The sequence below is a fragment of the Gigantopelta aegis genome, chromosome 11 (genome assembly GCF_016097555.1).
Source record: "Gigantopelta aegis isolate Gae_Host chromosome 11, Gae_host_genome, whole genome shotgun sequence".
Lineage (NCBI taxonomy): Eukaryota > Metazoa > Mollusca > Gastropoda > Neomphalida > Peltospiridae > Gigantopelta > Gigantopelta aegis.
The window spans coordinates 22,712,495-22,738,844 of NC_054709.1; the positions used below are offsets into that span (position 1 = coordinate 22,712,495).

The 26,350-nt window shown below is 36.0% G+C and overlaps 1 protein-coding gene across 1 annotated transcript in view; it reads right to left on the reverse strand.

The window, feature by feature from the left end:
* Window positions 1-431: 431 nt before the first annotated feature.
* LOC121384952 (complement C1q-like protein 4) overlaps window positions 432-26,350 on the reverse strand; it is a 43,027-nt gene continuing 17,108 nt past the window's right edge. The window contains exons 2-4 of the mRNA XM_041515445.1: window positions 9,285-9,562; window positions 2,754-2,962; window positions 432-2,589 (exon numbers count right to left, since the gene is read on the reverse strand). Coding sequence (XP_041371379.1) covers window positions 2,386-2,589; window positions 2,754-2,962; window positions 9,285-9,561 — 690 coding nt within the window. The 5' untranslated portion in view covers window position 9,562 and the 3' untranslated portion in view covers window positions 432-2,385. The remainder of the gene's footprint in view (window positions 2,590-2,753; window positions 2,963-9,284; window positions 9,563-26,350) is intronic.

Consider the following 26,350-nt stretch of genomic DNA (forward strand, 5'->3'; position numbering starts at 1 on the left):
CAGTGGTGGTGAAGTCAGTGAGAAGTAGTGTACAGTGATTAACAAGAACAGATTACGTGTACAATATCAACCTCACAATAAAACAACATCACAGCTTACTGCTCCGAAACAACAACAATAGTAAACAAGTGCAATAAACATAATCCATTTTACAACGTTATGTCTCACGGTAAACAAGGTTTTTTTTAAAATTATTATAATACAATGAAATTTAATGTTATATATCTATGAAACTAAAGCCTAAAGCTTAGTCGGTTGAGTGCTCGCTTGAGATGCTTGCGTCGCAGGATCGAACCACCCCGGTGGATCCATTCAGCTGATTGTTTTTTTTCTCGCGTTCCAGCCAGTGCACCACGACTGGACAAAGGTCGTGGTATGTGCTTTCCTGTCTGTGGAAAACTGCATATAAAAGATCCCTTTCTGCATTAGGAAAACATGAAGCGGATTTCCTCTGATGACTACGAGTCAGAATTATCAAATGTTTGACATCCAATAGCCAATGATTAATTAATCACTGTGCTCCAGTGGTGTCGTTAAACAAAACACACTTTAACCTTTTAAGACGACGCTTTTAAATAAGGTTCCTTTTATTTTTGATGTCGAAAAAGAAAACTATAATTTTGTAAAATGTCAGTAAAGGTAAACTGCAATCTAATACTACTTTCTAAATTACTAGTAATTCAAAATAATCAACACTAAATAAAAAAAAGTAGTTAAAAGAAAATCGGTAACTGGTTTTGGCGCCAAAATTGCACACTTGCATCTGCTGTCTGACCAAGGGAATATGTTTGTAGCGATAAATGCGTGAAAGATTGACAAAAATTCATTTTATTCAAACAGTGCTATATTGTTACTAATCTATTAAGTAAATTGTTGGCTGTGTTAAACATTTATTAAACATATGGGTACCTGAAATAAAGAATATGGCGCATAAAATCATTATAACCGATTCTCTTTAAATAAATGTTATGCGTAATGATTTATTCGTATGCTGCCTGCCGAAAGAATATGGACTCTTATTTTTGATATAATCAAGGCATCAACACGTCATAACAGTGATGTAGAGACCTCAACCGTGTAGGCTGTGTGTTGCACTTATTACAACTAATAACACAGATATGTAGTTAGTGATAGGAATGGTGATTATTCTGGGATAAAATAAAACACAAAAGACGACCATGTCTAGCCTAAACTGAGTTTAGCGACAATAGAATGGAGTCATGGAACACGTACAAGAAGGTTTTCTCCTCAAAAAGATAAAGAAAATACTAGATGAGCGGTCGGTAGATACCGTTCATCTTACAACGAATTGTTTAAAACGTATATAGTGTAGTGTCGTGTACTTCAATATCTATAACATTAGCGCGTTGTATATAGTGTAGTGTCGTGTACTTCAATATCTATACCATTAGCGCGTTGTATATAGTGTAGTGTCGTGTACTTCAATATCTATACCATTAGCGCGTTGTATATAGTGTAGTGTCGTGTACTTCAATATCTATATCATTAGCGCGTTGTATATAGAGTAGTGTCGTGTACTTCAATATCTATAACATTAGCGCGTTGTATATTGTATAGTGTCGTGTACTTCGATGTATATAACATTAGTGCGTCGTATATAATGTATTGCCATGCAAATCAACATCTATAACATTAGCATATTGACAAAGTGTATTGTTATACAATTCAATGTCTATAACACTAGTGTAGTGTATTGTCATGTACTTCAATGTCTATAATATTAGTGCGTTAACAAAGTATTATTATATATTTCAATGTATTTAACATTAGTGCTTCGTATGTAGTATATAGTGTCATGTACTGCGATGTATATAACATTAGCGAGTTGTATGTAGTGTATCGCCATGTACATCAATGTCTATAACATTAGTTCTTTGACAAAGTGTATTGTTATATACTTCAGTGTCTATAACATTAGCAACTTGTATGTAGTATGTTGTCATGTACTTCAATGTCTATAACATTAGTGTGTTGTGTATAGTTTATCTATAACGTTATGTCATATGTCTATGATATTAGCGTGTCGCAGGGTGATGTACAGTCATGTCTGTAATATAGCGTGTCCAGTGTATTGTAGTGTCATGTATATCGACATCATTAACATTGTCGTGTCGTATGTAGTATCGATATAATTACTGTGTCATTTGTAGTGCAGTCTACTGTACATCTAGCCAGGTCTACAAAGTTAGCGCATCGTATGTCTATATCATGTACACCATGTCTATAGCATTACATTTCACTAATGTCCTGTACGTAATTCAATAACAGTTCGATAACAGAAGTCTGGGCATCGCTAGTATACAACAGTTACTGCCGTCTTTACACCGTCAGCACGCCTTTCCGTGAACACAGGTTCCAACTAGGTCAGTCCTGGAAGAGTAAACTGCCGGAGAATGTCGAGTACATGTAACCATGGATAGCTGACGCCCGAGCCTGCAGGATGAGCCACACTTTGTCACCTTCTTTCAGATTCAAGATGGCGGTGTTGGAGGCCGAGGCCCAATAGGGAACACTTTCCGCCCAGATCGTCGCAATACTGTCTCCATTCCTGACCAGTGTTACAGCAGCCTGAAAACAAAACAAAATGATTTAACTGTTTATTAAAGTTTCTAAAAAATTGTTTTGTTTAACGACACCACTAGAAACCGAGAAGGTTGACAGGTCTGCTATAGCTATGTCACGGTCATTGCATCCGCTGGAGAAGAAACCTTTTAATTCTGTTTTCTACTTACGCGGTGTCTGCCCTGCGCCGCGACGACCACGTTGAACTGGTACGTCCCATTGTACGGAGCTGTGAACTTGCCCGACTCCGTCTCGAACGCCCCGCCAACGTTAGTGATGATTTTGTCAAACAGCAGGTCGACGTCTTTCTTGTACGGACCGCGGTTGTCGTTTAATCCAACAAAGAATGCAACTTTAGCAGGGAGCGGTGCGTCTTTACCTGGAATCGAAAGGACAAACGGCAAAACAATGAAATTAATATTTAAAGAAAAACCTCTTTGTGCACTACAATGGCGAATCAAGGAGATCTATTTTTTAAAATCCCTAATGGCTACCCTAAACCCGAATAACATAAATTAAATGGAATTTTCTGAATATCTGATGACTAAAATGTAGATTTAGCATAAAACATTTAGTTTCTATCCTTGTTAAATATTGAGATATGAGAAAATATGAAAAAGCATTACAGACATCTTGAAATTCAAAATGGATAACTTAAATTGTGAACAACTTTTAGAAAACGTTTAGAATTATTGCCAAGATTCTACCCCCAACATATTCAATACTAAATGTTCATTAAAATCTTGATATTAAAGATGTTTGTGCTTTAAAAAGACTTGCTTGCAAAAAACGTTATTTGCCGAGACATTGTACGGTGCTTTCCGAAATAACATGCTTAGGCAATTGAATGCTTACTGGGACATGCATTGATCTTAATAAATAATCCTTAATACACACTAATGTGATGATCGCTAACAAAAGTGGTGGCTTGTCCAATAGACTACAGCCAATACTGTACAATACAGTTTATACATTTTCATCTTTTTATTGACCCCCCCCCCCCCCCCCCCCCCCCCCGGCTCAGAAACTAAATGCAGTGCCTATAACAGGTGCCACCAATGGAACAGGATGTGCTAAAGTTTCGCGAACACTTGTATGTTGGCAGCAGTCAGTGGTTAAACATTTCTTAGACTCTATTTTGTGTGGCGGTATTAATTTAACCATGAATACAGCTGTATCAATTCTATCATCTAAGATTAATACAATATCTTAAAACCTGTATAAAGAATTCAAAATTTTAGCTTGTATTACATTTATAGACATCAAATTGCCAGGATTATTCTACACAAATACAGGAACAAGATTATGATGATAATGGTGATGATTATGGCGATCATGATGATGATGATGAAATAAGAAAAATAAACAAATAATGAAATAAGAAAAATAAACAACATAGGTATTTATCCATATCTGTATTATTCTAATATTAGTAAAATGACCAGATACATATAGGGTACAGATGCAAAGGTAAAAGTGGTTTTATATTAGAACGTGGCTGACAATTGCCCTGGGTTACATATTTATAGGTAAACAGGGACGACTCTATATCAGATTAAATACGACGGTCATAGTCTGAACTGTTATATCATGTTTTTAGGTTGGCATTCTTTCCCCGCTACATTTGGAAAATTCTTTGTTTTTATGATTTGTATTCCACAGAAACATAAATCCATTTTTGGCAAATTTTTCCTTCACAATTTTGACGGCTATCATGAATTCAAAATGACGTCTAAACGAAATCCACATGAGTCAATATCTGAACAAGAGGTATGGATGGAAATGTATTTGAATACTCTATCTTATGATGTTACGGTAAACATGTAATTATACAGAAATAACCACATTTAAAAGTTTCCATTTCAATCATAATGATAGAAACCCTCCAGTAGATGAAGCGAATGAAAGTTATGCAGTTTAGAGAGCACACGGCAAATCCTTTGAACATAATGATTGTGATTATGTCCCCGTTAAAAGCAGAGGATCACATCTGCAATGGTTGACAATGCCACAAGGCCGATATTTGTCTGTTTATGCAAACACATTTCCACGGTTTTTACAACCCTCAATACCGACAACCGACAGGCTGAAAGTGAAATTGAAGAAATATTGGTAACAAAAGTGGCCTTGTATATTCTGAAGAGATACCAACTGCTCAGTTCGTGAAAACAGCATTTGAATCTGCTTCTTCAGTGAGAGAAGACTGGAGGAAGCTGCTAACATTTTGCATCGGAGCATTATATATGCATATATAGTGATTCAAAGGAAATGTCATCGCTATTCATGTAACATGACAGAGCTATTAGTTACTTCCATAGACAAGGGTGTATGCCACGTTGTGAAGTGTAGTCACTGAAAAATGTAACATGACAGAGCTATTAGTTACTTCCATAGACAAGGGTGTATGCCACGTTGTGAAGTGTAGTCACTGAAAAATGCCAAAGCACATACGTCTTGGGATGAAAGTCAAACATTGAAATTGTCAGTATCCTAAATCGCTTCGGCCACTGTGTGACATATTCCATGAGATTGTAGTCCAGGAAAAGCACAACAAATGCTCTTCTGTTCCCATAGAGTACATTGTTACAGAAACAAAAATGAAAATAATTTTGTTTGCCAGGATGTTGAATCACACTTGACACAAATATTCCTGTGCCAGAATTAAGTTGCTAAGCAAGCCTGTATTTCAGATTATTTCTGGTTATTATGTAGATCTGAACTACAGTATGTGCAACAGTTTGTTCCTGGCAGAGTAAGTGGGTATCTGCCACAGGTTCTGGTATCACACAATATCTATCCACAATAAACAACTCGTCCATTAAAAAGAACTAGGTTTGAACACAACAACCTCAGTCTACAAAATATACTATCCTATCAGCTAGGTTCTGTCCAATTAATATTAGCTACATCAGATGGACTGCCGTTGAAGACACGCAAGGCCACAATCATGAATCAACTCGAGGATGACACAGAACTTGTTACACATGCTAACCCCGATAACGTGAGTAGTACTTACATATTTGATGGGAATATCGTAACATAAAAACAATAGATTCACTTGATAATTCTGCTTTAATCTGTAACAAAAAGGGTATATTTATTTCTATCCAGTGGTGCAACCACCCACAGAATATACCAGTCCAGTTATCAGGTGCCCAAAAAATGTGTTCGATAACACAAAGAGCATTTTCTACTATAATATCATTGACGGTAAAGAAGAAGTCAATGAGGGGAACAAGGAAATTTTGTTTAATTGCTGCGCTACCAATATGGGAAAAGGTCATTGAATATATAGTAAACATTACTACACAGTAGGTATTACATTAAAAATATCAACAGCATGTGCAATGAACATAGTCTGCTATACACAACTTGTATGTACTATATGGTAATATTATGTTGGTATTCCATCAAAATTGTCAGTAATGTGTGAGAATGCTATCCACTAAGAATATAAATTCTAACCGAAGTTCCTACATACATATAAATTTTGACTTCGTTTGTAATTTTATAAATGTTAATAAATGTAATGAACACGAAATGTAAGATAATTTAAAATTTATAACACAAAGAGGTAACGCAATGTTCAATAAGAATAAGAATAAGAATAAGAATAATTTATTTGCATAACACCCGAATATGGGCAGAGCAAAAATAACAATATAATATACATTTATCTGCAGTAACAGTAACATAAATATACATTAATTACATGAACAAACATCTAAATCAACAAATACATATGTAATTTAAGCCTTATTACTAGTGATATTAATATTTAGGTAAAAGCAAATATTGTCAGAAGTGTAGAGCCATAAAAAAACATCAACTATGGCGTTCGTGAATTATTTTTCACGAATCCACATCAATATCTCCATCGATATACAGTAGGGCAATTAATGTTATCCTTTATATCTTCAGATATACGGATAGCTGTTTAAATAGATAAAAGTGAAATATGTCAGCTAATAAAAATGAACATACGGTTTATGGACCACAAATTAAATAAAAAATGCATCAAAATGTGTGTAGTTTTATCCCCCAAAACGCTAAATCATAATGAAAGTCATCTTTACACATGTTATTTTGCTATATGGTGTCTTCTCAGTCTCACACCTGTTTAATATCATACAGTGGCAGGTAGTGGAATATTTAATGGAAGTCATCTTTGCACATGTTATTTTGCTATATGGTGTCTTCTCAGTCTCACACCTGTTTAATATCATACAGTGGCAGGTAGTGGAATATTTAATGAAAGTCATCTTTGCACATGCTATTTTGCTATATGGTGTCTTCTCAGTCTCACACCTGTTTAATATCATACAGTGGCAGGTAGTGGAATATTTAATGAAAGTCATCTTTGCACATGTTATTTTGCTATATGGTGTCTTCTCAGTCTCACACCTGTTTAATATCATACAGTGGCAGGTAGTGCAATATTTAAATCACACACAAGTTTAGATATGACCCGGGGTAGTATTACAAAGGCAACCATTTTGAATTCAAAATAGCCACCAATATTATAATGGGGAAAACAATGCCGACAATGGATTTATTCATGGTAGGTAATCAAAGAAGCTAAACAAAATACATTTTACAAACAAATGTAGCCAAAAAAATTAGCAAATAACATAACACTTCAGACTATAACATAGGAATACAGAATGACAGGTAAAAGGGAGTACGTATGGGAAATGAATGGATAAACGAACCAATGAATAAATGAATGAATGTTAACGAGACCCTAGCACAAACAATAGATCGGCTATTAGGCATCAATAAACGTAAATACGAGACAATGATTACCAAATCAATATAAAAATCTAAAGATTAAATGAAAAGGTGTAAAGAGCTGTGCAAAATAGAGATACACTGGTGGCACCTAAGTCTGCACACCTAAGTCTGCACACCTAAGCATTTGTGTTATATTTTAAAGTTAAAATATTTCTTTAAAAATATTTGTTTCACCGCCACAGTACAATGGAACAATGAACGTGTTACAACTGAAAGTTATTTGAATTTTAATGTTTTTTAATCTCAAGTAATGAGCGCATTTTTAGTGGGACCCCCCCCCCCCCCCCCACACACACACACACACCCACCCCGGTATTTACTGGTCTGCATGACGGCACACAAGTCTACGCATCAAACATTAAAATAACCCATGTTACCTAAAGGTTACAGAAACAACAAATAATGGTTCCGACTTTTTATAAGTTCTAAACAACAAAACACTTCCTGTTATAGTCTGTTTCAGAGAATTTTAGATTAGGCAAATGAGATAAATATAAATTGTGTTCCATGCTCCTTAGTCTGGACAACAAAAAAATGACAATATAAAAACGCCAATGACACACATTTTGATCATCATTCAACAAAAGGTTTTTGTTATTAACTGTGTAAATGAGCACAAATAGTGTTCGTTAGACATATAGGACAATCAATGATAATTTTGAAACCGACTATAACTAAAATAGGACATGCTGTAAGTGCAAGCTTCAAAGTCTGTGTGCAGCCATTTTGCATTGTGTCACTCGGAGGGAAATTCAAAGTATGATTGGATGTTTAGGTTAACAAATAAATAAAACATTCATTTCATTTATGGATTCATAAATTACAATAAGGTATGTATTGAAGCTTCTATGTAAACTTGTGTAAGTTGATATACAAGGTTGATCATTACAGCGTTGACAGACACATGTTGACAGGTGATACAAAAACACGTTGATCGAGACTGGCATTTACTGCATTAATTCTGAGGGTTTTTTCAATCAAATTGTTATCTACCAGTTTTAAACATATATTCACAATCAAGATGTATTGTTTTAACAAAGGTTTTATGAATTAAATTAACGGTGTTTGTTTATTTACAAACATACCCAAACATTTGTTTCAAGACGTAATGTAACGTAATTAACGTGCGCAGACTTTTGTGCCGCGCAGACTAAGGTGACATGAGTGTACATTTGGAATTGCATAGGATGGCTACCTAGGGTAAAATATAAATACACAGATCACCAAGAAATACTGATTCAAAGGTTATGGGTTGAACTATAAGGGGTAACCCTATAAGCGTACGGGTTCCTGTGCTGTTTTGGGTTTTTTATTGGGTTTTTTAGGAGACATGCTGAATTTTGCTAGAATTAAAGGAAAATGCCGGAATCTGGATAACAACATTTATTCAATTTAGCATTACAGCCAAACAGCTATATACAATGGCAAACAAATTACACGATTACATGGATTACAACGAATATTGTGGGTAGAATTATGGAAATACATGATGAAATACATGATTATGTTTCCCGAATAACGCTATCGTTTTTGCCCGAATTAGAGGATTTGAATCCTCTCCCCACCCCTATTGTGTACGTTTATGAGAAACCTTTGGAACAACCCTTAATGTTCACATATCCTTTGAATCTACATGTCTTGATGATCCTTATATTACAGGTAAAAGGGGTATGGTAACAGCTCGACTGTCTTTATCAGTGTACAGTGTAATAATTACAATAATTACTCATTCATCACTATATGGTCACTAAAGGGCGACTAAAGCTATTTATTCATACCTGCCGTGCCTGGCATTCCTGGGGCGCCTGGCTTCCCGTGTCGCCCGGGGACCCCGGGAAACCCGGCTGTACCCACGGGGCCTTCAATAGGCAAACTCAAAAACATTTCCTTACACGAATGGTACTCACCAGCCACCCCTGGCAAGCCGGGTTTCCCAGGTTCCCCCGGTTTTCCAGGTTCCCCGGGGCTCCCAGGTGGACCTTTCGGCCCTCGTATGGGCAGACTGAGGGGCATGTTCTTCTCGCCCTTGCAGGCTATTTCAAGTTCGCACACGCCTTGAGAGTCGTCGATCCGCGCTGCATCTTTGGCGCGGTCCTTGCTTCGGTTCCGTCTAGGAGAACGCCGGCACGATCCTGCCGCCAGACAAATAGACAAGATGACAAGGAACGTGGTTCTGATGTGCATCCTGAAACGAGGAAGAATTTGTAAACATCAACATTGAGTCTAGACTCAAGACTAATAGAGTTTGAAATTTTAATGGCATAGTGCACGAGAAACAGCATGGAGTGAATTGTCCCAATGAAGACCAAGGTATAAAAAAAAACACGTCGACTTTTCAGTTTGCGTGTGTACTTTTATCTTGCTTATCTTACAGTTTTGCGTGCAGGTTCAGAACAAGCTGTTGCAGCACACGCCTGTCATGGGCGCAAGTATCGGCTCACACCAACTCTTTCGTCCATAACAGAAATGTTTTATCTAGCTGAAGAATGGACCTTATATTATGGTGGCCTGGGCCCGTGCTTGTAAAACTTTTAGAGTCCAAGTCAATCTGAAATGACGTCACACGCACCACGACTGGTATATCAAAGGCCGTGACATGTTCTATCCAGTCTGTGGGATGGTCAACTGAAAGGTTACGGGACTTGTTGTACAAACTACCACGATCCGGTATTACTGGAAAACTGTGTTATTATAAAATCAATTATAAAAGTTTAAAAGTATGTGTCAAGTTTCAGACTACGTTTTTAGGCTTATTTCATTGCAATGTTGGACTGATGCAAAGCAAGCACTATCACCCTTTTTATTTGCCATGTGCATGCCAGATATGGTCTTCAAACGATTATTGATATTCTTTATACATACAACACACTATGGGATATTGATGTCAATGCTGATAAAACTAAGACAAATGGATATATATATATACTTAGCCAAACAAGTTTAGCAATTTAATAAATGTGCTTAAATAAAAGCAAACTTGTGACTTACAAAATCAAATGAGACACTGGCTTTAATTGAGGCATCATTTGTCAATATAAGTAACAGGAGATTTTCCATACAAAATCAAATGTGTGACTGTCACGTCGTGAAATAGCGCTTGGAGGTCCATACACAAAAATCTGAAAGTTTTAACGACTCAGTGGGTAGGTGTACGGCCATTACACCCTCTTCTCTCACTAACCAATACGAAAGTGTGTCTTTTTATCCATTGCCAATACAGACATTATACTTTGTTGGGTACCCAGCCATGTTGGCATCAGGGGTAATGAAAAGGCACATTCTGCTGCCAAATACTTTGGATTTGCCTCATGACAGGGTTGGTGTACTTTATACTGATTTTAAACATAGTATCGACCAATTTATCTTTTCGACTTAACAACATGACTGGGACGGTGCGGTTGCGAACAAGCTTCATGCCATCAAACCGGTCTTGGGAGAATGACAGTCATCATATAGGCAGTGCAGGAAGGATGAAATAGTCTTGAGTCGTGCTCGCATCGGTCACGCCTACTTTACCCATTCATTTATCTTGAAGAAAGATCCTCCACCTCAGTGTGTGCACCGTCAGTGTACTCTGACGGTACGACACATTTTGGTGGAGTGTAAGTATCTGAAAGAAACTCGAAAAGATATATTTGGTCAAAGAAATGTGATGGAATCCTTTCGATTCCATCCAGAACTTTTATTGCAATTTTTACGTGATACTGACTTTTATTCTAAATTTTTATTTCCTCGGTGATATTTATATTTTTTGCACAGTTCTTTACACTTTTGTTTTTGTTTAACTGTTAAATGTTTATATTGACCATCACTAAGTTTTGCCTTTACCATAGTTTGACACCCAATAGACGATGTATTTTTTCGTGCTGGCGTGTCGTTAAACATTTATTCATTCATTCTGTCACTAACCATTAATAACTAATCCATTGTCTTGGACAGACAACCCAGATATCCGAGGTGTGTGCCAAGGACAGCGTGCTTGAAGTTTAATTGGATATAAACTCCAAACTAAGTTGCAATGAAACGAAATGTCATAGAATCAATCCCTTAACCATTCCTTATGCACCTTAACATTTAATTTGTACTCCCCAAGAATGCGCACTCCCCAATCATTATCCGTATAATTTGCACTCCCCCTGTTATTATTATACGTATAATTTGCACTCCCCTGTTATTATTATACGTATAATTTGCACTCCCCCTGTTATTATTATTATACGTATAATTTGCACTCCCCCTGTTATTATTATACGTATAATTTGCACCCCCCTGTTATTATTATACGTATAATTTGCACTCCCACTGTTATTATTATACATATAATTTGCACTCCCACTGTTATTATTATACGTATAATTTGCACTCCCACTGTTATTATTATACGTATAATTTGCACTCCCACTGTTATTATTATACGTATAATTTGCACTCCCACTGTTATTATTATACATATAATTTGCACTCCCACTACTAGGGCGGGACGTAGCCCAGCGGTAAAGCGCTCGCTCGATGCGCGGTCGATCTGGTATCGATCCCTGTCGGTGAGCCCATTGGGCTATTTCTCGTTCCAGCCAGTGCACCGCGACTGGCATATCAAAGGCCGTGGTATATACTACCCTGTATGTGGGATGGTGTCTATAAAATATATCTTGCTGCTAATCGAAAAGTGGTGACATCAGGTTTCCTCCCTCAATATCTGTGTGGTCCTTAACCATATGTCTGACGCCATATAACTGTAAATATGTTGCGTGCGTCGTTAAATAAAACATTTCCTTCCTTCCCTGTCCACTACTATGATTAAATACTGAATACATTGTTTATTAAAAGAACTTTGTACTGATAATAATTTAAGTGCTATTCAATGAATATAATCCACGTTCATTATTAGTCCCCTATCGGTCCAACCGGAGGGAGTTATAGTTTTCATCTTCATCTGTTTGTCTGTCCGTCCGTCCGTCCGTCCGTCCGTCCGTCTGTCCCACCTAAAGTTTTCTACGTTTTTTTCCACAATTTCTCGAGATATTGAGCTGAAATTTTGTATATAATTGTAATTTTATTATATACCATAAATTATCAAGTTTGATTTTCATGACGATTTACACATTTTGACCGAATTGTGACCCTTGAACTTAAGGGATACTGAAATTTGTTTTTCGGACCCCCCCCCCCCCCCCCCCCGTCCCCCCAATGCCTCAAGATACTGAGCTAAAATTGTGCGTATAGTCTTATAATGTACCATTACATTCTTGACGATTTATGGCCCTTGAATGTATGGTGATGATGACACACCCGTTTCATTATTATACAAATAATCTACACGACAGTTTCATTATCATACACTTCACATTTATTATAATACATATAATCTACACTCAAAATGCTTTATTAGACACATGAGTTAAACACGTTCCTTTATTATACATACAACCTACACTCTGCATTTATCAATATAAATTGATTCTACATTCCACAATTATGAATATATACATGATATACATTTCACATCCATTACTATACATATAAAATGGAATGTGTTTTCTAAATTATGTGTATAATAATGAATGGAGAGTGTAGATCATACGTATAATAATGAATGTGTAGTGTATATTAAATATAATAATGAATGGGGAGTGTAGATAATACGAATAATAATGAACGGGAAGTAATGAATAAATAGTGTAGGTTATAAATATAATAATGAACGTGGTGTGTATAGTATATTTATTATAACGGATGGGGAGTATAGATTATATCTATAATAATGAACGGGGAGTGGATATTATATGTATAATAATGAATGTGGAGTGTATATTACCTGTATTAATATGTATAATAATCATAGACGTGGAATATATGTATATTAATTAATGTAGAGTGTAGATTATATGTATAACAATGGATTACACTATGGAAATGAAAGGGGAGTGTGAAGTATACGTATAATAATGATTGGGTAGTGCGGATTATACGACAAAGCTTTGCAATGTTATCTCCACATAATTCCTGTCAAATTATTCGGAAGTTAGGGAAGAAAAGGATGGGTGAAGATATTCTGGGATCCATCCGATCACCACACATGATGAGTTATTATTTTTATTCAACAAATTTGCAAGTGCGGATCCAGGAACGTTTTGGCCCCATCGAGCCGCCCCTGATTCTTATACCCAACACCCTCGTCTAGATTCGCCTTTGGGATTTATACCAACTTTTACAAAGTGCACTGGCTATATACACATCAAACACACTCAAAACATATAATTATGTGAGTGCTTAGAAAAGTATTATAGCCTATAGACTGGTGGAGTGCATATTATTCACAGGGAGTGTATATTATACATATAATATTGACTGGAGGAATGTATGTTACATGTATAATACGCACTGGGGAGTGCTTATTCTACGTATAATCTTGACTGGAGGAGTGTATGTTACATGTATAATACGCACTGGGGAGTGCTTATTCTACGTATAATCTTGACTGGGGAGTGCAAATCCAGGGGAGTGCAAATGATATGTGACACCGGCAGTCTCAGATACCAGTTTTAACCTGTAAAAATAGATACTAATTTTGATTAATTTTCAAACATGTAATACTTCTGGATAAAATGACAACAGAGTAAAACGAAAGTCTGTCACGTTAAACTACCCTTATAAATAGACTAGAGCTCCTCTCCATAACTGTTACTTCTCGGTGCGGGTTTTGTTTCGTGGTTAAGCCATCGGGTATAAGGTTGGTAGGTACAGGGTTCGCAGCCTGGTACCGGCTCCCACCCAGAGGGTAGATGTAAGACCATTGCACCCTCTTTTCTTTCACTAACCACTAACAACTAACAACTAACCGACTGTCCTGGACAGACAGCTCAGATAGCGATATGTGTGCCCAGGACAGCGTGCTTGAACCTTAATTGGATATAAGCACGAAAATAAGTTGAAATGAAATTCCCTATGCACCGCCATATCTTCTGAAAAACTATGATCACCTTCCCTGTTGGTACAGTGGCGGACAAAGCAATATTTGGCAGGCAGTCGCATCAAAGTGAACTACTGAACAGCTGCTTACACATAGCTTCCAGTGCCATAAAGGGGAATAAATCGGCGAGGTTTCTTAATGAGATGTAGCAGCAACTGATTAACGGCGCTTAAACGACGTTAAGACACTAAGGTTACAAGTGTCTCTGGTATCAATGTACAAAGTTATTTTCTCAAGCTGTTTGTCAAAACGATGCAGAAGGCAACTTCAGAATTATTATTTTCTGCTTGTTTTTGCATTTTGAATAATGTCTATTTCATTAAAAACAAAAACAAAAAAGTTTGAATGTGACTAGATTGTTTGCCATCATGCAATTCTGAGATTGCCCCTTTAACGGACTTTTATTGTTTTTTGATTGGTTAAATAGGCTTGATATGTATAAGCTTTGGTTAAATGAAAGCTTTATTTTCATTAACAATAGCCTTGACCTTTGACACAGAGGCGAAACACAAACTGGTTCAATATATATATATATATGTCCACTTCTTAATGCTCTTCATTAGATAAAAGCAACAATGACGTAATTAAATCAATCCCCTTCTACTACAGTAACCTCATAATATGTATGACGTCATATTTAGCAGTTATTTAGTTCCTTTCTGAAGATACATGTAAGTACAGACTGAAACATGTAAAAGGATCATTATTTCTTTAAATTGTTTTTTAAAATACATATATACTGTACACTTGTTTTCTTTTATCATTTTTATTTATATATATATATATATATATATATATATATATATATATATATATATATATATATATATATATATTGTTTTCTTTTTAACAAAAAATTTTATTGCTAATTTTAGGATTGGGGACTCCTAATTCATTACCTTACAAACTAAGTGATCAAGCACCGTACTGATTGTACATTTAACAAATAAAGACATGTTGAAAGACAATATTCTGTACAATAATAATTAGAGAACAGTATTTGTTATTGTAAATATATTATGAGATGTATATTGGAGGCAAACAATACAGCTTGATTTATAAGATACCATGGGATTCCAGAAAAACAAAACAACTACAAAAGGAAGAAGAGAAAATACAAAATTATTTTCAACGCAATAAATAAATAAATAAAATATAGACAAAATAAAATAAATAAAAGTATATACTTGCATACGAATTATACGAAAAGAAAGAGAGGGACAGTAAGAAACAGACATTTGTAAATAATGCAAGCCATTTCTCTGTATTAATACAAGTTGATTCTTCATTGATATATCCACCCCCTACCCCCCCACCACCAATTTTTTAAAATAATAATAAAAATAAAACAAACAAACAACAACAAAAAACCCCACATAAACAGTGTCGTTTTTTATCACAAAACAACAACTATTTAATGAGATGTTTGTAGATTGACCACCGTTGATCAAATCTGTTCCAGACACAATTGCGAAATGCAAGACATTTTTCAGTATTGTAATTAAATAATAATAATAATAATAAAAAATAAATATTGTACATCTGGTACTACCCATAATATATACTTCATACTGTATATATACTGCTTTGCAAGTAATATAATGAAATTTAATATATCATCTGCTTTATGATTATCATGTATTTGAAATATTATGTCTGTAACTGTAAACGAAGATGCCTAATAATATTATGAGTACATTCTTTCTTGTTTTTAAAAATTGTTCAAAATATCATGATCCTATTCCTGTATGTAAAGTTCATGAACATGTTATGAGAAATGAATTCGGTAGAACGGTGACGGTTTTGTTATTAACGAGTCATCGATGGGCTATAGCTTCGTGCCCGTACGTACGTCGCTTCGATGACTCGTTAATAACAAACTTAATTATGTCTGAAGGGGCGGGACGTAGCCCAGTGGTACAGTGCTCGCTTGGTGCGCGCTCGATCTAGGATCGATCTCCGTCGATGGACCCATTGGGCTATTTCATGTTCCATCCAGTGTCCCACGACTGGTATATCAAAGGCCGTGGCATGTGCTATCCTGTCTATGGGATAGTACATAAAAGATTCCTTGCTAATAATAAATGTAGCGGGTTTCCTCTCTAAGACTAAATGTCAAAATTACAAAATGTTTGACATCCAATAGCTGATGATTAATAAATCAATGTGCTCTAGTGGTATCGTTAAACAACACAAACTTTAATTTTAATAGTGTCGGACAAATGCACGCTAACAACATTTACATCATTAAATAAACCACTTCAAGCTTGTCTCATATGCTCCAGCCTGCTTTATCGATTTTCATATAAAAACTTGAAATTCGCGTCAGGTAGCGACCGTCGATATCTTTGATAGATTGTGTCCCCTGCATCTCATAAATATCGGAATCACATTAATCACAGAACAGTGTTGACATTGTTATTTACACTCCCTGGTCGAAATTTGAACGAGAGTAAAGTAATTTCATTGGTCCGTAAGTGCATGGCGAATGGCGGACTCCAATAACGGTGAGTAAACAAGGTGAATGCCACGCTAGGAGTGGAACGCGGTTTAAAGGATTCCGTAGACTGGTGTTTTCAGATCGTTGTAATTTCCTCCTCCTCTTACAGCACGTCCTATCTCTTGTTGTTCACTTCCAATCGAACCGGGCGGGACATAGCCAAGTGGTAAAGCATTCGCTCGATGCACGGTCAGTCTGGGATCGATCCCCGTCCGTTGGCCCATTGAGCTATCTCTCGTTCCAGCCAGTGCACCACAACTGGTATATCAAAGGCCGTGGTATGTACTACCCTGTCTGTGGGATGGTGCATATAAAAGATCCCTTGCTGCTAATTAAAAAGAGTAGCCCATGAAGTGGCGATAGCGGGTTTTCTCCCTCAATATCTGTGTGGTCTTTAACCATATGCCCGACGCCATATAACCGTAAATAAAATGAGTTGAGTGTATCGTTAAACAAAATATTTCCTTGATTTCCTTTCTTTCGCATCAATCGAACGCTTAACCACTGGGCTACGTCCCGCCTCTAAAGTCAGTCAATTGCCCTGTTAAGATTCGAACTACCGTGTTAAGATTCGAACTACCGTGTTAAGATTCGAACTACCGTGTTAAACTACCGTGTTAAGATTCGAACTACCGTGTTAAGATTCGAACTACCGTGTTAAACTACCGTGTAAAGATTCGAACTACCGTGTTAAACTACCGTGTTAAGATTCGAACTACCGTGTTAAGATTCGAACTACCGTGTTAAACTACCGTGTTAAGATTCGAACTACCGTGTTAAGATTCGAACTACCGTGTTAAACTACCGTGTTAAGATTCGAACTACCGTGTTAAACTACCGTGTTAAACTACCGTGTTAAGATTCGAACTACCGTGTTAAGATTCGAACTACCGTGTTAAGATTCGAACTACCGTGTTAAGACTGAAAGGCTTATTAGTTTACTGAATATTTATTTTGCTTGTTTTAGCATATTGTATTAATACTATTGAGCAAAACATTATTTTAATGCAGGCTTACGATACCTCCGCCCATTGTTTAATCAGCGATTATTTGTTATCAAGTTCAACTTCTTTATTGATTTAAGTTTTTTTTTTACAACGCATCAGCATAACACAATGTACAACAAAATAATAAATATATACAGGATATGTACAGGATTATGGTGGAGAGTGATTTAGTAAATAATAATAATAATAAATATATACAGGATATTACAGAATTATGGTGGAGAGTGATTTAGTAAATAATAATAATAATAAATAAAGAAAGATTCTATTGACTTATATTATTTAATACATAAATCATTATTAAGTATACTGAGAGATACATGTATTATTGGTTTAATATACATGTAAACGAATAGCACTATACTGAATAAATAGAAGTAATGTTAACATTAACCAATTCGCTCCAATAACTGATCTCTAACAGTATTTAGTCTAAATAAATATTGTTCAAGATTATTTAGCTGTTTTGGATTGTCAGACGCTAATAGCTGGGAAAGTTTAAAAACGCTTGGACGTCTATGGTAATATTTAACAAAAAACAACTTTCTTAAATCAATAATCTTGGACACTGGAAAATAACATTATATTCGTCTTCTATTTCATCTTTGTCACATAGTGTACATTTTCTCTGTGATCTTTCAATATTTCTACACCTGCCTAATTCTATATTTAATTTATGTGCATATATTCTGATTTTAGTCTTTTCTTTTAAATGACGAGCGTCCAATCGTTTTCTAAGATAATCTTGCAATTTGAAATTATTTAACATGAACATATCAGTTATCCTTTCTCTTATTATATTGTAAACATTGTTATCATGCAACCATGCTTCCTATTGACCTGATAATTCAGTGTTATTACGTCACTGCCTGATAACACCTACCTTAATAGCATGATCATTTTGGCGTGTATCATGTTACTAGGAAATGAATTCTGCGCATGACAATGATTTGGTTGCTAATGTTTTCAAACTTTTATTTCCAGCAACAAACTCTAAACTGCATAACTACATATATCTTTCATACTTCTCATAGCGTTACAATACCTTTTATTTTCAACTGTTCCACCTCCGCTACCATTTGGAAGAAGCTAGTGTTTTGAATTAAACGTTTAAAAAAAGAAAAAATGACATTAACAGCGTCTGACGTCACACGGCCACTGCGCATGATCAAACAACTTCCGGGGGATGTTTAATTTGTTTGTAAACATTCCGAACTCTCGTGGCTAATAATAGCATAACGATATCAGAAAACAAAAATTCAGGGGTAAGAAAAATATTAAATTAAAACCCCCAGTTTACAACAGTACTAAATAAATAAATAGAAAAATATATATATATATATATATATATATATATATATATATATATATATATATATATATATATATATTACTTGTGAATATCGTCTGCTATTGCCTAGCCAACACAAAACAAACAAAAAGGCAGCCGTGTGTCTCGGATGAAAATTATGGACATTAATATCAAGTAACATGGCCAATTTTCATATGCATTGATATTCATTTGAAGATGATTTATTTTTCGGTTGTCACATACGACGACTGCTTAAACACACCTGAGACGTCTACGCTCGGTGCAAGTAAAGAAAATGTGTTTGTTGAAATGGAAAGTGCCGATGTTGAGAATTTTAATACACTTCGAAAAACGCTTTCAGATATACAGCTTGTGAAAACATTTTTTAAAAAGAAGGGTTAGACAAGAAACACTTTTGGCAAACCTTTTGCTCTCTGTTACTAAAAAAAAGATGTGACCGAATTTGAACCGACCACCTTGAAATCAATAGTGTGTAGCATCAATCGGCATTTGAAACGGGCAAAATATGGCCATAATATGATGAATACAGGAGACGACACATTTCAATTAACCAGACAAGCACTAACAGCAAAACGAAAATCGCTAAAAAGAATGAGAAAAGGAAATAAGTCTTAAAAATCTGAAGCGTTGACCGACGCAGAAGTTGACTTGTATGAAAACAATCTACTTGGCGTGTCCTCCCCAGAAGCGTTAATAAACACGATGTCGATGAATAATTGCACACATTTTGGTCTTCGGGATGTTAATGAATACTATCAGTTACACTGGGGAGATATTAATTTAAAATCAATGGCGGACGGAACCTAATATTACAAATAAATGAAAGACAGACAAAAACACGAACAGAGGAAAATATTCGAGACACTCGGCCAGTTACTCCCCGAATGTTTGCATGTTCTAGTGAAATAAGAACCGACCCGATTAAACAATATAAAATTTATGCTGAAAAAGGCCACTTGGATACTCAAACCCCGTTGATCCATTCTACATCGCTACTCGAACCATACCGCTTAGTGACACACGATCAGAAAGACGGTTTATAAAACAAAAGATTGGAGAAAAAAAACTTTCGTCAATAATGAAAACCATGGCAAATAAAGCCAGTTTAAAAGATAAACGTTTGACAAACCACAGCGCAAGGAAGCGCCTGGTTCAAAAGTTACGAGATAATGATGTGCCTCAAGTGACATAATGCAACTGAGTGGTCATCGCGATGTACAGTCGATAATTACTTACAGTTCTCTTTCGGAAATTCAGCAACACGGGTATTCCAACATATTAAGTTCTTAGACAACGAAGCTCACACAGAAATCTTCAACTATTTCTAGATCCTCCGAATATACGCAATTAGGTTTGCGCGATATAATCACAGTGGCCTAGAAACCAATCCCGATCAGGAGCAGACCACGCTGCCATCATTAAGCCTACAGAACACAACTTCTTCAAACTCGTTATTTGCAGGTTCTGTGCTGTGTATAAACACTTTGAATATATTCTCATGTGAGCACAAGAACTGTTCTCATGAAACACAAGAACTGTTCTCATGAAACACAAGAACTGTTCTCATGAAACACGCGATGGAGCACAATCCCAGCCGTAAACTTACAAAACTGACTTTACTTATCGCTAAATATTTGACTTCGAGTTCAGTGCCGAAATGGACTTATTTTATTATTTAAACAGAGAAAAACCTTTTTCAATGTTATACATTTATTTGTTATTTGTTCAATTATAAAGTTATTTGTTCGATATTAATTAGTGCTACACTAACTCAAAACGATGTTAATAAATATATATTTTTAAAAATGATGCACTTATTTGTTCGAGTATGATACAGGCACTTTCTGTGTACTTTGGTTAATAATATTCTTACGCCTTAGGCCATGCAGTGACGTAGTGACACTCAACAGCCTGTGACGTATACATCGTCCTTAAATCAGACCTAATATTGAGTTAATTTTACCAAAAACACACTGAAAATATATATAAATATATATATAAAAAAATGAGGTTACTACGTTTTGATATTGTGGTTATTTGGCTCGGTTCGATAACAGTGTAAGAGCCTCGCTGAAGCTCGCCTATTACACCGTTATCTAAACCTCGCCAAATAACCACGATATCAAAACGTAGTAACCTGATATTCTATATTTATCAACATGTGCTAGGTTCTATATATAATTTAAACCTAGTTCGTTTAGTTCCTGTTTGACCTTCATTAACCAGTCATCTTCATACTGAACCATGTCCTCATATATAGCTCTTAATATACTGTTAATAGTGTTACGCAGCTTTATCCAATATTTAAAAATCCGTGATTTTCTTATAATTTGCATTGGAAATCGTCCTAATTCACTATAAACAAAATCAATACAAGTTCATTTATGTACCCCTAATGGTCTTTTACAGAACTGTATATGAATGTGTTCAATGTCTTGGTCAGGGCGAAACCCTCACACATCAGATCAGTAACTAAGAATACTAGTAACATAGATGTCAAACACAGATAGCATTGTTTCAGTATTAAACTAATTATTATTACACACTTTCAGTACTAAAAATAAAGCTTTTTTCGGCAGCATACATACAAATCATAAATTTGTGAATTGGCTTATTGTCAATGTAAAGCATTATATATATAGAACAAAACTTCAAAAGAATATACTTCATATAACTGGAATTAAAAATGTAATTAGAGATAAATTACAAATAGAGAAATACATATTCTATAAAAAATAATGTTCACATAAAGAGTTTGATGAAAACTGGGCACCTTGGCAAAGATTCTAGAAAATTAAACTTAGCCTTAATAGTTAAAAATAACTCCAATATAAGACACATACTGTTGGTGGTGGGGGTTTTGTGGGGTTTCTGTGTAACCTAAAAGCCAATAACGTTTGTTTTCTATATTTGGAAATATGGATTTTTCTTTTCTTTTTTTTCTCTCTGTCTATCTGTTTAATTAATTTTTTATTATATATTTAGTCTGTCATTAATTTTGTGCTCCAAATTTGACTGTTTCAATTAACTAGTAATTTTATTGAATGCACTTTATATTTATGTATCTATTGTAAGATAATGATTTCAGGGCCCCAACCCTGACATTATCAATATATAAATATCTGGGGGAAAAAAAAAAATAATAAAAAAATAAAAATAAAAATAATAATTTAAAAAAAAATAAAGCTTTTCGATCTTGTTCTGCCACTCTCTTCTGTGTACAACTAAATTTGCCATTGTAAAAGAATAATATGCCTAGGTAGTTAAATTTATCCACAACATCTATCTGGGAACCGTTATAAAACCATTTCTCATTTTCTCGCACATTCCCACCATTTCTAAAAAACGACACTTTTTGTCTTAGTTGTATTTACAGTCAAATCCCATTTAAATGTAGATATAATTAGATAGTGAATCAAAAATGTTTTGCAGTCCCCCAAACATTATGTAATGCGATAGTTGTAAACGAAATGCCGCCCTCGTCTGGTCATGGTCGTAGCCTACCTAACCTAAAATAACCAGTAGGCAGCAATATAAACATCAAGGATCATAAAAATTACAGGGTTTTCAACAGGAAGACACAAAGTTAAAGTTTATTGTTTAACCACACAACTAGAGAACGTTTTTGGGGACATATAGTACATATTTCCATTAGTAGCAAGAGATCATTTATATACAACATCCCACAGATAGGATAGCACATAACACAGCCTGTGATATACCAGTCGTGGTGCACTGGCTGGGATTTACCACTGGACTACGTCCCGTCCCATGAACACACAAAGTACGTAAACGTAAACCAGCAACTTTTGTTGTAATGTTATGGGGAAAAGTTGCGCTCGTACCTCCTCCTCCTCCCCACTAGGAACGACCTTGCACAGACTACTTCAGTTACTGTTGACAGCAAGTCTAGTTCTTCATATACTGGCAGTGGAGCAATATGATCTTCAAATCATCTCAGCATTAACAAGACGTGACAGTCCGTAGTTTAAGTGTGCTATGTCATAGTAAAACTACAATATTTCATTAGTTTCACATTTATTGGTAATAAATAACTACAAATTAATCGATCCCATGCATAATCCTTTCATCATTAACTCCAGAATAATAATTTTATAACGTCTTGTACTGGACGACAAGAGGGTTTCCAGAATAATTTTTGGCTAAATATAGCATGACTACCATATTTGTATCCTTTGTCAGTTGACCGCAAAACATTATGGGTAAACTTAGTGTGTTGAATGTGTACGCATAAAACAGTGACGTCACTAGCTGATGCGTGTGACACACTCTCAAGATTCCCCCTTAAAGTATTTTGTTTTCTACTAGTAAATGGAATTATTTGGTTGTAATTTTAATAGACATATAGCTGAACGTGTAAACTTCGTGTTTATGAGGGAATAACCATTATTACAACTTTAACGTCACAGCTGTGATTTATAATTATACATGTTTTTACCAGTAATAGCGACATAACTGATTATTGATTTCTTGTAAGAGTATAATTATATTCGTTGAACGCTAGATAACAAAGTAGATTAAAATAAATATTGCCAGTACGGCGTTGAATTCCATTCTCCTGTTCTACTTTTGATTAACCCTAACGGACAGGTGGAGGACCGACTGACGGACGGCCAGTGTGATGGATTGGTGAGTTAGGGAGAGATTTTGGAATTCAAAAGGCCGAGGTTAACAAATGTGTTACTGGTATGGAGAAAAGGCTGGTTAACTTTGATTTATGTTCGCCCTAACATGCTTATACAGGCGCGGATCCACAGGTGGGTTCTTGGGAGGCGCTGCCGTGCCCAGTCCATCTTTCAACTTCAAAGTGCTCCAGTTCTTTATGGATGAATTCAGTAGAATCACCGTCGGTGCACCATTGGGCTATTTCTCGTTTCAGCCAGTGCACCACGACTGGTATATCAATGGCCGTGGTATGTGCTATCCTGTCCTCAAATCATTATATTCGATGTTCAGAATCAAATTCAGCATTACGTAAAACGCTCCAAGAAAGAAATGTTTTATTTAACGACGCACTCAACACATTTTATTTACGGTTATATGGCTTCAGACATATGGTTAAGGACCACACAGATTTTGAGAGGAAACCCGCTGTCGCCACTACATGGGCTACTCTTCCGATTAGCAGCAAGGGATCTTTTATTTGCGCTTCCTACAGGCAGGATAGCACAAACCATGGCCTTTGTTGAACCAGTTATGGATCACTGGTCGGTGCAAGCGGTTTACACCTACCCATTGAGCTTTGCGGAGCACTCACTCAAGGTTTGGAGTCGGTATCTGGATTAAAAATCCCATGCCTCAACTGGGATCCGAACCCAGTACCTACCAGCCTGTAGACCGACGGCCTACCACGACGCCACCGAGGCCGGTCTAAAAACGCTCCAATGCAATTCTCAAAATGTGTTACTTATAAAGGCGGGACATAGCCCAGTGGCAACACGCTCGCTTGATCCGCGGTCGGTCTACGATCCACTCCCGTCAGTGGCTCATTGAACTGTTTCTCGTTCCAGCCAGCATACCACGACTGGTTTATCAAAGGCTGTGGTATGTCCTATCCTGTCTGTGGCATGGTGCATATGAAAAATCCCGTGCTACTAATGGAAACAACGTTGCGGGTTTCTTCTCAAAGACTATGTAAGAATTACCAAATGTTTGGCATCCAATAGCCGATGATTAATAAATCAATGTGCTCTAGTGTTGTTGTTAAACAAAGCAAACTTATTACTTATAGGCATGAGTAATACTTTGCTTAATACGGATTGCTTTACGGAAAATATCATTTATTTCATTGCTAATCGATGTAGGAATGCTTTACCGGTTCATCGGAAAGCGTGCCAGCTATTGTACTTGTCATAATGATATATAAGCAAAATTACATCACAGTAAAAGCTTTCTGTTAAATAGCACCGACTCGTAAATGGAACTTTATTGCCAATTATTGCTGTATTTTAACGTGCGTATCTTACAAGAGGAAATGGTTGGATGGACGCATTTGGACGTTCGTGAATTGCACATTTTCAAATACACTGGTATACAAAGGAAGTTAATCGTAGACTACGCTCCATTGGACATTACGCAGCGGTTTTCGTAATCAGTTTCCAGACTTCGCCGAAACCGTGAAACAGTTGATTTTAATATGAGCACATATTGTTTATTTTCGCAGTCTGTTTCACGCATGACGCGCTGTTACCACTATTAGAACTAATTTATGAAATATATTGCTCAGAAGTAGGCTAATGATTCAGCCGTGTCGTTACTCGAACGTATCGGGGTGTTTTAGTAGTGGGAATATCAGATACTGTTTTCAATTGTCTGTTGGCAAGAAACACGAAGTCGATTGACCTAACCAGGCGCGTGTGCAGGAATGTTAGCAGCGGTGGGCTAGTCTGTGGCGAGAGGTGTATAGTGTGTGTGTGTGTGGGGGGGGGGGGGGGGGGGCTGTTTGCTAGTCTGTTAACATATCGTGACAAACACGACAGGTTTCCACAGACGCTGACGCTGCCATCTTTGTTTACAATAACAAGGGAATCTATAAGGAGCGTTGCGATTCGTTGCAATCAGATCTCATCGCATCCAATGAAATTTAAGCATTTTGTGGCACGATTTCTTGACAATCTAATTAAAATTAGCTCCACTATTACATGTGGATCTAAAGACAGCCAGTTGGAGCTCATGTCCACCAATCAAAACCTTACTTGCAGAATCCTGCCAGTGATTTAAAAATAATTTGAAAACATTCCGAATTTTCCTGAGGGTATACGACGTTTCGTGTGAATTACGAATACCTTAAAACATGTTTTATTTTATAAAATAATAATTTGTAATGTAAAACTGAAGACTGATTTAGTTTTTTTAAATTTTATAAATAAATAAATAATTTTTAATGTAAAATTGAAGACTGATAACCCACCCCGTACGTATTGGTATGGTTCGCTGTACTGCGGCCACTAAAATAGACTCGCCCGATATTTTTAGAATTTGTATGCTCCCAAATAACGTTATAAAAGGCGAAGTGTGATTGGTCAATATTTAAATTATTATTTACAGACGAAATGTTACCTGGACATTAGGGACTACGCAGTGTTGTTAGTTTTAAATCACTGGCAGGATTCTGCAAGTAAGGTTTTGGTTGGTGGACATGA